General features: G+C 54.5%; 1 protein-coding gene, 1 long non-coding RNA gene and 1 pseudogene across 6 annotated transcripts; 2 read left to right on the top strand and 1 right to left on the bottom strand.

Moving 5' to 3' along the window:
* Positions 1–1,164: 1,164 nt before the first annotated feature.
* On the bottom strand, positions 1,165–13,023 carry HSPBP1 (HSPA (Hsp70) binding protein 1). Of its 4 annotated transcripts, none has more exons than XM_042917673.1 (8): positions 12,745–13,023; positions 12,096–12,393; positions 10,172–10,376; positions 7,570–7,794; positions 5,415–5,570; positions 5,208–5,304; positions 4,553–4,664; positions 1,165–1,467 (listed from the first exon to the last, which is right to left on the bottom strand). In XM_042917673.1, the coding sequence occupies exons 2-8, from the start codon at positions 12,297–12,299 to the stop codon at positions 1,393–1,395; spliced, it is 1,074 nt and encodes a 357-aa protein (XP_042773607.1). In that variant the 5' UTR covers positions 12,300–12,393; positions 12,745–13,023; the 3' UTR covers positions 1,165–1,392. The 4 variants fall into 4 exon arrangements, with proteins under 4 accessions (XP_042773607.1, XP_042773606.1, XP_042773608.1 ...); XM_042917672.1 differs by having other exon boundaries at positions 12,096–12,390; XM_042917674.1 differs by lacking the exon at positions 12,745–13,023 and adding an exon at positions 12,463–12,552 and having other exon boundaries at positions 12,096–12,390.
* LOC122207613 lies at positions 8,309–8,906 on the top strand (annotated as a pseudogene).
* Positions 11,092–11,785, top strand: LOC122207615. 2 transcript variants are annotated; one of them, XR_006196944.1, is made up of 2 exons: positions 11,092–11,197; positions 11,293–11,785. It is a non-coding gene; the product is annotated as an uncharacterized LOC122207615 (long non-coding RNA). The 2 variants fall into 2 exon arrangements; XR_006196943.1 differs by having other exon boundaries at positions 11,290–11,785.
* Positions 13,024–15,854: the final 2,831 nt, after the last annotated feature.

Raw genomic sequence — 15,854 nt, 5'->3', positions numbered from 1 at the left:
TGACAACGCTCATTCCCCATTGTTCACATTTCCACACGGAGGTACTTCTATTGCTTAGTGTGTCTCCCCTGGCCTCTCCAACCCCTTTAGGGGCTGAGGAACAATTTGCCAGATTGGATGGGCATCGTGGCTCACGCCAGCCCTCCCTCTCTTAGAGCCAGCTTGCCCAGTGCGGCCTGCGGCACCCAAGGGGAGGCCTCTGCTCGTCCAGTGCTGCCTGTGACCAGACAGGCAAGCATGTCTCACGCTGGGGGCAGTAGCAGCAAGACTAAAGCTACTTTCTGATTGGCCATAATGGTAATAAACGTGATACTTGAGCTCCAATTCTTGGATTCTGTAGCTACCTTTCAATTTATCCTGAACTTGGGAAGAAGGGTGAAATAATTGGCCCATCCCAAATCCCAAGAGTACGAGTAAATGCCACACGAGAGGAATCAGCGTGTACGAAATGGAGCTAGGAGACCAGGGTACAGGAGGAGCACAGCTTTGAAGCCAGCCCGGGTCTGAAACCTAGCTGTGTGAATTTGCCCACGCATCAACACCCTGGGCTCACATTCCTCGTCTGAAAAATGGCACTGGTCACGAGCCTTGGTTACACACGACCAGACTTGGTTGAGCTGACGAGGAATTTATGAAAGGGGGTGAGACCTGTCTCCGGCCCTAATATCTGATAAGGCTGGGGATCTCTCAGTGCTTTGCAGCCGGGAGCAAGGCCCATGCCCAAGCCCTGGGCAAGTAGAGCGCTTCGGGCTGGCCGCGGTGCACCTGCTCCCGCTTTCCCCCCATCTCCCGCGCCCAGAAGCCGCGCGGTGGGCTCTAATTGGTGGGGCTACGTCACGTGACATGCCTCTGCACGGGATGCTGGGAAGTAACATGGCTCCCGCCTCCGGGCAGGCCCTTTGGACATCAAACGTGGGGGATTCTTCTGATGGAGAAATTGGCGACGCTGGATGGTCAAAAGGGAGGGCGGGTGTCCACCACACTCCCTCTCAAGAGGGCCTGAGAAGATGAGAGACGATGGCTCTGGATTTTAGGGAGCAGCACTTTTCTTTCCAGGTTCCTCCCGCTGCCCTCTCCTCCTCCGTGGCTCCCTCGGTCCCGTAAGATCGTGCCCCACCCCCAACTATCCTCTAGGGGAGGTGACAAAGGCTGCAGTGAATGAGCTGGAGGAAGAGAAACACCTTTATTAGAACAGTATGGACACAAGAAGGAGGAAGGGCGTGAGAGCACAAGAGGTGAGATCCAGGGAGCCAGAGCCTTCCGCGGTGCCCCTGCAGGGGGCTGAGCAGAGACCGGCTGGCACACCCTGGCCATGCACCAGTAAGGCCCTGCTCTCTCTTGGGAGGCAGGAGGCCTGGGGCTCCACGGAGACAGGCGATAAGCCACCAGGTTTCACCGATCCATGCTGTCATCCGTCGGGCTGGAGAAACAGGTCTGTAGCAGCTTTTCACAGAACTCCAGCTCCTCCTGGATGGGGGTGGGGGTGGGGGGACAAGAGGCGGAGTCCCGAGTGCAGAGGCCCATCCCTGCTTCGGGGTCTCTGCCCTCCGCACTGCCTGACCCAGAAGCCTCCCAGGGTCCTCAGATCTCAGCGGAGATCCGTGCCAGCGGGATCCATCATTCTCCCCTGTGCCCGGACTACTGACCTAGAACCAGGGGCCGCGCAGCCTCCATCAAACCCCACTGGTGAGTCCTCCCCTCAGCTCCTTGTGCCCTAACTCCCAGGTATGACCGACCCCTACTAATCACCACTTAAAACTAAAACCCCTTCCACAGGTACAAACACCACTGAAAGACTGGACTGTATGAACCTGAAAGGGTTCTGCTTGGCAAAAAGATGCCAGAAACAAAAATGAAAGAAAAACAACAGTTTGGGGTGAAAAATATTTGCAACTCGTCTGAAAAGGCTAACATATTTAATACTTCAAGAGCTTTAAAATAAATCGATCATAAAAACCACCACCCTGTAGACGAATGGGCACAGGATACGAATGAGCAGTTCACGAGAAAGGAAAGCTGTCTGACGTTACTCACTGCAGAAACGCAAATGTAAGCCGGTCTGGAATACTACTTTTCGCCATTCGGCTTGGAAAAAGACCAAATGGCTTAAGGGACCCTTGGGCGTCCTCATCAACTGGTTCCATCCTTATAGAGAGCAATTTGGCAATAGCTAACAAAACGGCCCCTAACTCTGTACCTTCACTTTAACCTACCTTAACCTGGCCGCTTTTCCCTCTCTGGAAATTGTCCTATAGCCATATTCATGCATATTAAGTAACAGGTAAAAAGGTTATTCCTTTAGCAGAGTGGTAGCAACAACCAGCATGTCCGTCAACAGGGGTCATGGTGCGGAAGAAGCGACCTACCTTGCAGCTCTCAAAGGAAACAGGAAAAAGCCAGGGCCGCCAACACAAAATACACTCCTCCTGCACCCCTCCCTGAGACGTTATGAAAGGGAATGAGGCAGGGAACAGAAGAGTGGTCAGGACAGGTTGGTTGTGCACAAAAGGGGCACAGGAAGAGGAGAATTTACACGCACATTGGCTTGTGTGCATAGACCATCTGAGGAAGGGCACACACAGAACTGGGGGAGGCACTGGGTGGTTAAAGACAAGGGCAGCGGGGAGACTTTTCACTGCTTACCCTCCTATGCAGCTTCACTTTTGAACCACATGACTACAGGACCTTTTTGCAAGAAAGCATCCATGAAATGTAACTCTTAAATTTACCTACAAAAGAGGACTAAGTCATGACAGAATCACCTTACGGGATATCATGCCAACTGTGTCACTCAATTATGCTGAAAGTAAAGCAGACCTCTGAGTATCTGGAAAGATTTCCAAGACAGACACACAGACACAGGAGAAGGCCCATGTGAAAATGGAGGCAGAAACCGGACCGGCACATCCACAAGCCAAAGATTGCCAGCAACTACTAGCAGCTGGAAGCAGAAGGATTCTTCCCCTAGAACCTTCAGAGGGAGCACGGCCCTGCCGACACCTTGCCTTCAGACTTCTAGTCCCCAGAACTGCGAGAGCATACCTCCCTGCGTTAAGCCACCCAGTCTGTGGTACTGTTAGAGCAGCCATAGGAAACTGATATGGCACCAGATCTAACGCATCACTGCCCCGTCTTCTCTGCCCCCCTCACGTTTTTTCCGTCAATGTACTTGTAACCTCCTGATGTCATACTATCCGTGTTAAATTACACTATACAAACACTGCATGTATTATGTATGCACATATACACGCACACACAAGGTATACATGTACTTGTAAGTATGTATTTCTGCGTGTCTGCATGTTTATCACCCCTGAGCCCCCGTGAGAGCGAAGGCTGTACCCTTTTGCTCCTCCCCAAACCCCCAGCGCCCAGATCAGGGCCTGGCACATGGCTGAGCTGCCCCTGACAAAGGGAGGCAAGGAAGAATGAAGGTTTCCACAGGTGTATCCATATGTCTAAGCTTCTCACGTCGCACACTTCAAATAAGTGGAGTTTATTACATGACACTTATACCTCAATAGAACTGTTAAGCGGGGCGCTTGGGTGGCTCAGTCGGTTGAGCGTCCGACTTCAGCTCAGGTCATGACCTCACGGCTCGTGAGTTCGAGACCCTCACCAGACTCTGTGCTGACAGGTCAGAGCCTGGAGCCGGCTTCTGAGTCTGTGTCTCCCTCTCTCCCTCTGCCCCTCCCCTGCTTGTGCTCTGTCTCCTCTCAAAAATAAATGTTAAAAGAACAATTAAAACCAAATAGAGCTAACAGACTTTTTTTTGGAACAAACAAACAAAAAAAAAAAGGCAAAAGGAGTGCTGGTCAGTTCACAGGAGACCTGTCTCACCAGGAGGGTCCTCACCAGTAGGCCGTGGTATCACCTGCCACGCAGGCGGCTCAGGGATCGAATGCAACAACTAAAGCACTCCCCAGCTGGAAATGAGCCCAGGCCGGGTTGGGGCTCCGTGGACCCCACGATCTGTGGGCACATGTTTCCACGCATCCCTGTGATGAGGTCGGGGCAAGCCCCTAGGAGTGGACACTGTGCCTCTCCTGGTCATCCCTGCTCCTCACTCCCAGCACCTCTGTGAACTCTCGACAGTGTCACAGAGGAACGGACTCAGTCGAACAGTTGTCCCTGGAGTGTGACACGTTTAATTATCAGCTAAATCACTTAAATAATTAAACAACTGTACGAATATTTAATTAGTTGCTCTTTATCACTTATTTGTTCCTGATTAATTATCTGAGTTATCACTTGTTACTTATTACCTAATTAAATACACGAGTTACTTATCTCGTTTCTTATTCAATTATCTCACTGGTTGCTACTTATCAGACCTGTTATTTAGCAATCTAGTAAATATTAATTGTTAAAACTCTGACAGGATGTAAATAACTATACGATTTGGCTATAAATAAATGACTGCTCACTAACCCCTTACGGCACCCCGGGCTCCCATTCGCCCGTGCCGCAGCGCTAGCTCAGAGCACGAGGCACGCGGCGAGAGACACAGGAAGGACGCAGCAGGTGCCGCAGCCACGCCCGCGGGCCGTACCTGGTGCTCCTCGTGCTGCTGTAGCAGCTGGACGCGGTGACGGAGCAGCTCCTCCAGGCCCAGCTCGGGCTCCCGGCATTCCCGCACGCCCTGGGGGAAGTCTGTCACCAGGCTGTGGGGACAGGAGAGCAATCCTTGGGACCCCGCTCTACACAGCCCCGCCCCCACGCTGCTCCCACAGGAGCCCGGGCAAGACAGTTCCCCACGCTGGGCCTCAGTTTCCCCATCCGGATGCAGATCTCACGCCGTCCCCACGCCACCCCAGGGACTACGATGAGACTGGTACAAAATAAGGCACCTGGCACAGAGCCTGGCCTGGAGCCCGCTCGGCACACGGGAGCCGCCACCTGCATGACGGGCTGCTCCCCGTGTCCTCTCGTGCAGACACTAATCTGCCAGTACCGTGTGTGGGGGGAGCGGGGTAAGCCTCTGCCCCTCCTCCCAGGCTGCCGTGTCGGCCCTACAAGTGAGGAAACTACTGCTCAGGGAGGGCCAGCACAATGATGCCTGCCCCCTCTGTGGGAAAGGCCCAAGCTCCCGAATCCCATCAGGGGGGAGGCTGGTGGGCGGGAGCCCAGTGGTGCCAGCCTGGGAGGTGTGGGGGGGAGGGGTGGTGCCTGGCACAGGCCTCGCCCTCTCGGAGGCCCCAGCATACCTGCACAGGGCTCCAAGCACATGCTCATGGAAGGGGCTGTGTTCTGTCCGGATCAGGGCCACCAGCTGCTGGACCATCCCCATGGAGCACAGGGTCCCTGGGGGAAGGGTCTTGGGGGTCAGAGGGGCAGTCCACACCCCTCCCCCACACACACCGCCCACCCTCCCTTTGGGACCGTCCCTGGGGCCCCCGCCCTGGCTGCCCCACCTTTGTGTTCGGGGTGGCCCACCAGCAGGTTCTGCAGCAGGAACGCTGACTTGACCTTGAGCTTCTGCACCTGCTGCTGCATGGCCCGCATCAACACGGAGAAGCCGTCCAGGCGCAGGAACTGCAGAAGCCCAGCCTCCTGCTCCCGGACCAGGCCTGGGGGGAGACAAGCGGGGGGAGGAACCTCGAGGCCACGGTCACCACCGTCACCACCATCAACATCAACTTCTAGGGACCCCACGCTTCATAAGCATTATTTTTTTTTTAGGTATTTTTTTTTTTTACTGAGACATGATGAACGCAAGCTATTAGAAGACAACACCGACCCACCTCTTCCCCATCCTGCTCTGGCTCTCGGGACCTCTGGGGAACTGAGTCTCTCTGTCCACCCTCTGTGGCCAAGCCACCCAAGGTCTGCCTGTCCATCTGTCTCCCCAGTTTTGCAGGTGACTTTCCAGATGCCACCTCCTCCAGGACTCTTTCCCGCACCCTTGCCGCAATCCCTTCCTTCCTAGCCTCCCTGTTCTTCTCCCGGGACCACTGTGACATACTAAATACATACTTGGTCTCTGCCCCCTTTCCTGACACCAACGTCTCAAAACCCTTGGAAGTTTCTGGGTGATAGGAGCATCTTTTGTTCTAATGAGGTGACTGTGGGTGGACTACTGGATGGGGTTTACTTACCAGAAAGACCAACCCATGATTAGAAACTTGGAACTTCCAGCCCCACCTCCCATCCTCCAGAAAGGAGAAAGGGACTGGAAGTGAAATCAATGATCCATCACGCCTACGTGAGAAAGCCTCCATGAAAATCCCTCGAGGCGCCTGGGTGGCTCAGTCCGTTAAGTGTCTGACTCCTGATTACGGCTCAGGTCATGATCTCACAATTCATCAGTTTTAGCCCCAAGTTGGGCTCTGCGCTGACAGTGTGGAGGCTGCTTGGGATTCTCTCTCTCTCTCTCTCTCTCTCTCTCTCTCTCTCTCACTGCCCCTCCCCCTGCTTGTGCTTTTTAAGTTTGTGCGGGGGTTTCTACAACTTAAAAAAATCCCTAAACTGTGGGGTTCGGAGAGCCACATGTCCGGGGCAGGCAAATCTATGTGTGCAGTAAGCAGGCTGTGGGTGGCTGCCAGGGGCCGGAGGAAAGGGGGCACGGAGGGGCCGCTAACAGGCGTGGGGCTTCTCTTGGGAGCGATGGAAATGTTCTGGAGTTCGACAGCGGTGACGGTTGCACAGCCTTGAGAATACACTAAACTGTACACTTCAAAGGGATGATGGGGTTTCTGGGTGGCTCAGTCAGTTAAGCATCTGACTTCGGCTCAGGTCATGATCTCACAGTTCACAGGTTCGAGCCCCAAGTCAGCCTCTGCGCTTGACAGCTCAGAGCCTGCTTCTCATCCTCTGCCTCCCTCGCTCTTTCTGTCTCTCAAAAATAAATAAACATTAAAACTGTTTTAAAAATAAACAAAAGGATGAATTGTATAGCCTGTGAATTTCATCCCAACGAAGCTTATTCAAAAAAAAAAAAAAAAAAAAAAAAGACAGAAAGAAACCGTCAAATGGGGGCCCCCAGCATGACGCACACATAGACATGGGCCCAGCGCATGGTGGAGAGCACTGCCTGGGCTACCACCGCGCACCTGCACGTCCTTGCAGGGCGCCCGGGTTGTCACTTAGGCTACCTGACCTGGTCTGTCCTTGATGCGGATTCAGTCTCCCTACCTCCGACGGTGTGTGTGCGGGCTAAGCAAGCTAATGCTCGCCCAGGCTTGGCATGGGGCCTGGCACAGAGAGTGCCCCAAGGTGTCGGCATCAGCCCCATCCAGGCACCTGTTCCCCAGGAGACAGCGTGAGTGAGAGCCACTGGTATCTCTAATGGGTGGAGGCCACCCTCTCAGGCAAGGACGGCCCCCTCCTCACGACAAGGAAGGGCAACAGAGACTGACGACTCTGACGTGTTGAGCAGCATTCCCGTGGCACTAGGGTCTGGCTCTCTGAGTGACAGGGGGTTGGCAAGCTCACCACCCAGTCCTGGCACCCAGCACAGAGTCTCAACGGGTAATGGGCATAACTGAACACTCAGGTCCCCCTCCACCTGCCCCCAGGCAGATCCCAGCAGGATCTGTGCGCCTCCCCGCAGCCCCCCCCGACACTCACAGGAGATGGCGAAGAGGGCCTTCACGCGCACCAAGTCAGAGGAGTCCCGGTCGAGAAGCCGCAGCAATTTGCGCAGGGCGCCCAGGCCTAGCACCTGCTCCTGGATGGCCGCCACGTTCTGGCTGCAGGTGCCGATGAGCTGTGCCGCCCGCCACCGCAGCCCCGCGGGCCCTGCCTCCAGGTACCGGCCCACCAGCAGGTGCATGCCTGACAGCTGGCAGAAGTCTGTGCCAGAGAGAGGGGAGACGAGAGTTCGGGTGCTAGGGGCTGAGCTGTGCCCTCCCCCCCAACATTCGTATGCTGAAGCCCCGAGTGTCTAAGGATGTAACGTACGGGGAAACAGGGCCTTTTAAGAAATCACCCAGGTAGAGTGAGGTCATCAGGGTGGGTGCTAATCTGGTACGATCGGTGTCCTTATAAGAGATCAGGACACAGACATGCACGCAGGGAAGACCACGTGTGGACACGGGGAGAAGGCAGCCACCTGCAAACCAAGGAGACCCGAGCCCAGGAGAAACTGACCCTGCCCACACCTGGATCTCAGACTTCCAGTCTCCAGAGGTGTGAGGCGACACAAGTCTGTTCAAGCCTCCCATTCTGTGGTGCTTTGTTACTGCCACCCTCACAAGTTAATACGCCAGCTGAGGCTGGAGGGTGAGGCTGCCTCCCAGGGGAGCCTGCCTCAAGTGCGGGCTTTCTCCAGGCACCCAACCAGGCATCCCTCCAAGGTCTCAAAAATGTCAGCGTTTCTCTTCCGGTAAGTGGCCTGAGGTGATCTCTGAAAATGGTTCGCTATTCACTTGACCCGGAAAACCCGACAAAATCATGCAAATCAAGAGGTTCAAATCTTCGTGTTCACTCTAAGAACACACGGGAAACTGCCCAGGCCATCAAGAATGCATATCCGAAAGGCCACCAAGTATCTGAAAGATGTCACTTTGCAGAAGCAATGTGTGCCATTCCAACGCTACAATGGTGGAGTTGGTAGGTGTGCCCAGGCCAAACAGTGGGGCTGGACACAGGGTCGGTGGCCCAAAAAGAGTGCCGAATTTTTACTGCACGTGCTTACAAATGCAGAGAGCAATGCTGAACGTAAGGGTTTAGATGTAGATTCTCTGGTCGTTGAGCACATCCAGGTGAACAAAGCCCCCAAAATGCGGCGTAGAACTTACAGGGCTCATGGTCGGATTAGCCCACGCATGAGCTCTCCCTGCCACATTGAGATGATCCTTACTGAAAAACAGCAGATTGTTCCTAAACCAGAAGAGGAGATTGCACAGAAGAAAAAGATATCCCAGAAGAAAGTGAAGAAACAAAAACTTATGGCCCGGGAGTAAATTCTGCATGAAATATATGCAAATAAAAGTAAAAACAGAAAAAAAAAAAAAAAAATGTCAGCATTTGGGGGCTTAGGGTCCCAGGCTGCAGCCCACTGAATTCCGGTACTGACCCCCAATCTCCCTGTGGGAGAACCTCATACTAGACCGGGGCTCGGCAAACTACGGCCCAGCACCTGTTCTTGTAAATAAAGTGGTATCGGCGAGCTTGGTGGTTCCTCGAGAAGTTAAACGCAGCGTTGTCATATGACCACTCGTACATAAAGACCCAAAACCACGGAAAGCACAGACTCAAACAGACACTTGCACCAATGTTCACGAGGGCAGTATTCTCAATAAGCAATGGGGGAAATGACCCCAATGTCCATTAACTGATGAATGGATAAGCAAACCCGTGACCTATCCACACAATAGGTTGTTCCAGAGAGGAATAAAGTTCCAGTTACAGGCTCCCACGTGGAAAACCCTTGAAAACGTCCACTCGGAGGCCACATATTCTATGATTCCATTGACGTGAAACGGCCAGAAAAGACAAATCCACACCCTCAATGACTATATTATGCCCCTGCGACTGAAAGTAGAATGTCCTCCTTCTACCAGCTCCTCGGCATTTAGAACAAAACCCCAGCACCGACTCTGGCCTGCAAGGCCCTCCACACCCAGCGCCCCCTCCCACCTCCCGCCCTTCCCTCACTCCATCCTGGCCTGTTGGCCCTACTGCTGTTCCTGCACGTCCCAGGTACGTTCCCACCTCAGGGCCTTTGCACTGGCCATACCCCATTAGCTTTTTCCAGAGCTAATCTCATAACTCACTCCACCGCTTCAGGTCTCTGACCAAACGGCACCCCTCGGGGAGACCCTCTCTGACCGTCCTGCCCCGAACCACCTCCTCACTCGTGTTCTGGGGAGTGACAGTGCACACGCAAGAGACCAGGGAGAAATGACCAGTTTGGGAGGATATCGGGGAGGCAGACGTGCCGCCGGGCTGGTGGGGTGAGAGAAGGTCCCCTCCTGAGGACAAGGGGACCAGGCAGGAAGAGGCAGGGCAGTCACATCTGGGAGCAGACTAGAGAGGGAGAGGCTGGAGGCCGGGAGGCTGGGGGAGAGGCTGACAGTGTGATCCCCGAAAGGAAGGACAGGGGCTGAGACACAGAGGGACCCGGGGCTGCAGAGGAGGGAAGAGACAGGGGGGAGACCAGGGAGAAGGGGCAGGACCCTGGAGGCGGGGGGGGGGGGGGGGGGGCGGGGGGCAGCCCGGGGGGTACCTGCAGCATTGTCCATGTTCTCGCACAGGTCGGCCAGCAGCTCCAGGGCCCCCTCACGCTCCTGCCGGTCAGCGGCCAGTTCGGCCTCCCCAGCCAAGGAGGGTGTAGGCTGGGACAGCACTCGGAGGCAGTTCTTCATCTGTTCCACCTCCTCCCGCTGGCCCCGGAAGGCGGCGGACATGGCCTCCTGCAGCCACTGACGCCTCTGGGGCGCGAGACCGGGCAGGAGGGTGGGGAAAGAAGCAACCCTCTGTCAGTAATTCGTTCACGCCTAACAGTTGTTGCTAATAACGGCCAACGTGCGGGAGCTGACTGCTCCTTCGATCAACAGGTTTCCGTTGAGCGTCTTTTCTATTCACAACTTTCTAGACACGAGATTTACGGAGAGAGTGGCAACGGGGTGGGAAAGAAGGCACTCCTAGGTCTCTGTCCTGAGCAACTAGAAGGAGACGGGGAAAACGGGAGGGGAAGTGGGTATGGAACATGAGGAGTGGAGATTAGAGCTCATTTTGCAACGTGTTCAGCTTGAGAGATCTATTACACACCCAAGGCGAAATGCTGGAGCTCAGAGAGGAGGTCCAGCCTAGACCTGGCTTTCTCAACCTGGCTCTACTGACACTCTGAGCTGGATGGTTCTGTTGGGGGTGGGTACACTGGATGATGTTGAGCGGCAAGCAGCTGCCCTGGTCTCTACCTACTAGATGCCAGCAGCCCACCCCCTGCCCCGAGTTGAACAACTAAACATGTCTCTGCTGGTTGTCAAATGTCCGCAGAGAGATAATATCAGAACCACCGGTCTACAGATATAAATTTGAGAGTGGTCAGGGGGAAGTCTCAACACAACATGAGCTCACAAAGGAAGTGAGCACAGGTAGGTAAGAGGAGAGCCCTGGGGTACGCATTCATTCAGAGGCTGGAGAATGAGGAAGAACCAGCAGAGGAGAGGGAAGGAGAGCCAGTGAGTAAGGATAAAACCAGGACACTGTTGTTCTAGAAAACAAATGAAGAAAGAGATCAAGGAGATGGGTAGGAATCAAATGCTGCCTGTTAGGTCAAGTAAGATGACAGCTGAGAGCTGGCCACTGATTTCTTGGTTTTTGGTTTTTTTTTTTTCCCAGCAGGTCTGTTAGTGCTCATATGCGGGCTCTGTAGTCACAAGTCCTGGATGAATTTGGGCAAGATGTTAATCCTTCTGTGCCTATTCCTACCTCATTGTCCTAAACGTTCAATGACATCACTGGATCAGCACAATATTTTGTATACTATAATCACCATCGGCCACTAAACATCACATATAACCAGTATTGCTAACTAATCTCCAAGACAACCCTCCCAGGTGAGTATCGCTATCCCCACTTCACAGATGAGAAAACCGAGGCCCAGAAAGGCTGTGACTTGCCCAAGGTCACAGTGTCGGCCACCCACAAAGCCTAACGTCAAACCTAAGTGCCTGTCCCCAGAGCCTGCACTCTTGATGAGAACAGCCTGCTGTCTTCAGGAACACTGCCCGGCGCTGTGTGGACCCCTACTTAAACGGGAACCTCAGAAATACCCTATGAAGTGCTGTTATTCTTAGCGTCATCATCAACTTGCAAATAAAGAACCTGCTGCTCAGAGAGGTGAAGTGCCATACCCAAGGTCACACAGCTGGATACTGCCGAAACCAGGTCTGCCCGGCTCCCTTTCCCTTCTCACCACAAAGCTACTGTGCAACTCTGCACCTCGACGGGATGCTGGGATCCAGGGATCTGCCCTCGCAGGCACTTCTGAGATCTGACCTTCAGTCTACTGTAACCCCACCTGGCACACACACAGCCCGCTATGCCCTCACACCTGGACTCCCGCCCCTGCCCAGGACGCACTTCCCGAGAGATTTCTGTCACACCTACCCCCTCTCCCCACTTCCGGGATCCCCACCCTTTACCTCTTCACTCATGGGCTCTGGAGGGGGCTCTGGTTCCTGAGAGCCCGCCGTGATAGCCATCTGCAGAAGGCCTTGGAGGTTTCGCGGGGGCGGAGGATGGCTCGAGTTCCCCGCCGAGGAGCCGCCGCCCCCTGAGGAGCAACCCTGGGAGGCCGGGGGCAGCGCCAGGGGGAGGCGACTGCCCCCAGGGCCTTGGTCCGCCATGGGCTGTTTGTGAAGGGAAGAATGTGTCTGGGAGAGCGGGTGGTCACCGCTGAGGTAGCTCTGGCGTCCCGTCGGGTCGACTCCTGGGGGTCTGCTGAGAAGGCGGCGTTTTAGGGGAGCTGGGCGCCCGCCCATGACCCCAAACCACTCTGCCCGCACCCACCATAGCCACAGCCCTATTTCCTTCCTGCAGACCCACAGGACCCTTCCCCAAAGTCACACGCCCCTCCTTCCTCCCTCGCAACAGGCCCCACCCACTCCAACTAGCAACCTAGCAACCCCCTCCCCCATCGCCCCTAAGTGCGTTCCCGTCTCTTAGCAACCCCACTGCCCTGCCTCCTTGGCAACAAGCCCCCACTTTGGACGCCTTAGCAACAAATCCCCTCTCCTTCCTCTCCAAAGAGAGGAGCCAGAGCGAGACGGACCTCCCTAACCCAAGACTCACCTCCCCGGGCTGTGAGTCGCCGCCGCTACTAAAGACAGAGTCGCCCGCACCTGACTCTGCTGGGCGCCGCCATCTTGACCGGAAATGCGCCAAACTCGCCCGGAAGTTCCCGGCGCACCCTCCCAACCTTGATCCAGGAGGCTTTCCCGGCTCTTAAGCCCTTCCCACCTGGCCGGATAAGGCGGCCGGCCCCGCCCCCCGCTTCATTCTCAGCCTAAGCTCCGCCCCGACCCAGATCTCGCCCCTTAGGAGCCGCGTCCCCTAGTCCTCCTTGCAAGCTCCACCCCTGCCGTGGCTTCGCCCCGCCCACAGTGTAGCTCCGCCCACACCAATGTTCTCGCCCCGCCCTGCCACCTCACGCTCCGCCCCTGTTCTGGGCCTTTCGGCCTCTCCCAGCTTGACTCCACCCCTCCCCTGAGCCCCGCCGCGTGCCGGTGAGCTGGCCTCTCCCCGTTAGGCCCCACCCCCTACTTGCAGGTTGGGCAGGTCCCTCAGCCTAGGGCCTTTTCCCCTGCACCTGGACAGCTGCTGCATCTTTTACTGGAGCCCTAGGTTCTCACCCCTAATATTTGATGTAAGCAGCCTTTGGCCCATTCCACCCCACTCCTGGCCTCAGTTTCCCCAGTCGTCAAAGGGGGCTCCCTCGTTCCCGCTGCAGCGCCTGCGGACACCTATTATCACCCAGCCTCTGCCTCTTGGAATCTTCCCTGGGTCCTGCCGGGTGCACAGGAAGGGGGGATTCCTGAAGGCCGCAGCCAAAGCAAAATGCTCGGACTAGGTGGTTCGGGAGGCTTGCCAGTTCTGTGCGCCATGTGTGGGGCCCGGGTCTGGGAATATGCCCGGTCTGTAGAGCTATTTGCCTCGAGCTGGGCTTAACCCCTGGTTCTAGTCTTCCATTAGGGGCCCCGCCCTGCCCCGCTAGGAGAAGGTTGCACTCAGCTCAGGTGGCGGCCACAGTCGCACACGGATTGCACATCCTGCTGCGCCAGGAGTGTGCGAGGTTGTATTTGGGACAGAATTGGAGAGACAACGTAAAAGCCCTGGACACCCGCGGGCGGTGTTTGTAGCACTGAGCAAAATAGCTATCAGGGGTCTGGGCTCCTACCCCTACCCTCACGCCCTGTACGCTATTGTATGTCTTTCTATTGCTGCCTTTAACAAATTATGAAAGAAGCGCCTGGGTGCCTCAGTCGGTTAAGCATGGACTCTTCAATTCGTGTGATGGAGCCCTTCGGGGATCCCTGCGTCAAGCCCTGCATAGGGCTCTGCGCTGACAGTGATGGAGTCTGCTTGGGATTCTCTCTCTCCCTTTCTTTCTGCCCCTCCCCCACTCACGCTCTTTCTCTCTCTCAAAAAAATAAACAAATAAACATTTAAAAAATAAATTACGAAAAATTTGGTGGCTTAACACAACACAGATTTATTATCTTACAGTTCTGGTGGTCTGATGTCCAAAATGGTTCTTACTCAGAATCAAGGTAGCAGCAGGACTGTGTTCCTTCTCGAAGGTCTAGGAGAAAATCTGCTGCCTGCCTTTTCTGTCTTCCAGAGACCACCCACATTCCTTGGATTGTGGCTACATCACGTTGGCTTCTGCTGTCTTGGTCCCATCTCCTCTGACTCTGACCGTCCCCTGCCACCCTTTCATAAGGATCCTTGCGATTACCTACAGGGCCCACCCAGATAACCAGGATCATCTGCCCATCTCCAGATCTTCAACTCAGTCACATCTGAAAAGTCTCTTTTGCTACATAAGGTGACATAGGCCCAGGTTCTGGGAAATTAGGATGTGGGCATCTCTGGGGGCTGTTATTCAGCCTACCATCCTTAGATATACCCATGTGCAAGTTGATTTATAGTATTTACAATACGTTATTATGCATGGTACCATACAACCTATGTAAATACAACGTGTAATTATACATAACGATGTGTATGTTAATATACGTATAATATAATGCTGGCCTACAGGAAAACTCCCCAGGTACCCTACAAAAGCCATAGTCCTTATGATGACCTTATGAGTAGGGTGATCATACAATTTTCAATGCATAGCGAGACTTCAGAGTGCAAACAGACCTCATTAATAATTACAGAATACCAAATAATGATGGTGATGATGATAATTACAGAATACCAGGCATATGGTCACCCTGCTTCTAATAGGGTCCTGTATGATCTGCCTCCTCACCTCATTTTCTGTCTCTCCCCCTCTCTTGCTCCTCCAGCCACACTGACCCTTCGAGGTTCCCACCATGCACCGCAGGGCCTTTGCACTTGCTGTCCCCTGCGTGGAAGTTACTTTGTCCACACAGCTCTGACCTTCATTTTCCTTCAGTGTTCCCTCACTGGAGAAGTCTTTCTTGGCACCGCTTAAAAAATCCTACTCCACCCAACAAACACTTCCTGCACCCCTCATCTGCTCCTCGGCACTTGTCTCCAGAGACTTGACTGTCAAAACATACACTTCGCTTATCTCGTTTATCACCTGCTGTGTCCACTGCCGTGGAAGCTCCACGGGGCAAAGATCTTTGTTGGTGTGGTTCCCTGGTGTCCCCTCACCATGTGGACGGGGCCAGCATTCAGATTTGGTGTTAAATAAAGGTTTACAGAATGAAGGCAGTTGTCTAGGAGACTAGAAGCTCTTGGGTCCACTTTATAGGGGACTTGGGGACTAAACGGGTGTCTAACACCTTTGGGTACCTGATACAGGAGTCCTGGATTATGTGGAGATCTACCTGAGCACAGATCCGTGGATGTCCTATAGTGGGCATGTAGAATTGTATGGAGGCCCACATGAAGACTGAGGGGACCCTGTGGTGGGCACAAAGAATATTCAGGGGTCTCAAAACATACACAGGGACCTGAGGGGGTTCTGGAAGTTTCTTTGTGGAGTACTGAGGATCCTAAAAGGGGGAATGGAACCAAGAAAATCTGAGAAGGTGCACCTGGGCTGTGGGTGGATATGGGGCCCTGATACTAGAGGGAGAAGGAGGCCTGGGTGGGCAGGCTTGGGGGCCTGGTTCGGCAACCCCCAAATTCTTTCCCTCTCTCTGCTTGTCTCCCTCTTTCTGTGCCCCCGTCTTCCCCAGCACGTAGCCCTCCCCCCT

This window comes from Panthera leo, chromosome E2 (assembly GCF_018350215.1).
Source record: "Panthera leo isolate Ple1 chromosome E2, P.leo_Ple1_pat1.1, whole genome shotgun sequence".
NCBI classification, from domain to species: Eukaryota; Metazoa; Chordata; class Mammalia; order Carnivora; family Felidae; genus Panthera; species Panthera leo.
This window is presented reverse-complemented; position numbering and strand designations above follow the sequence as displayed.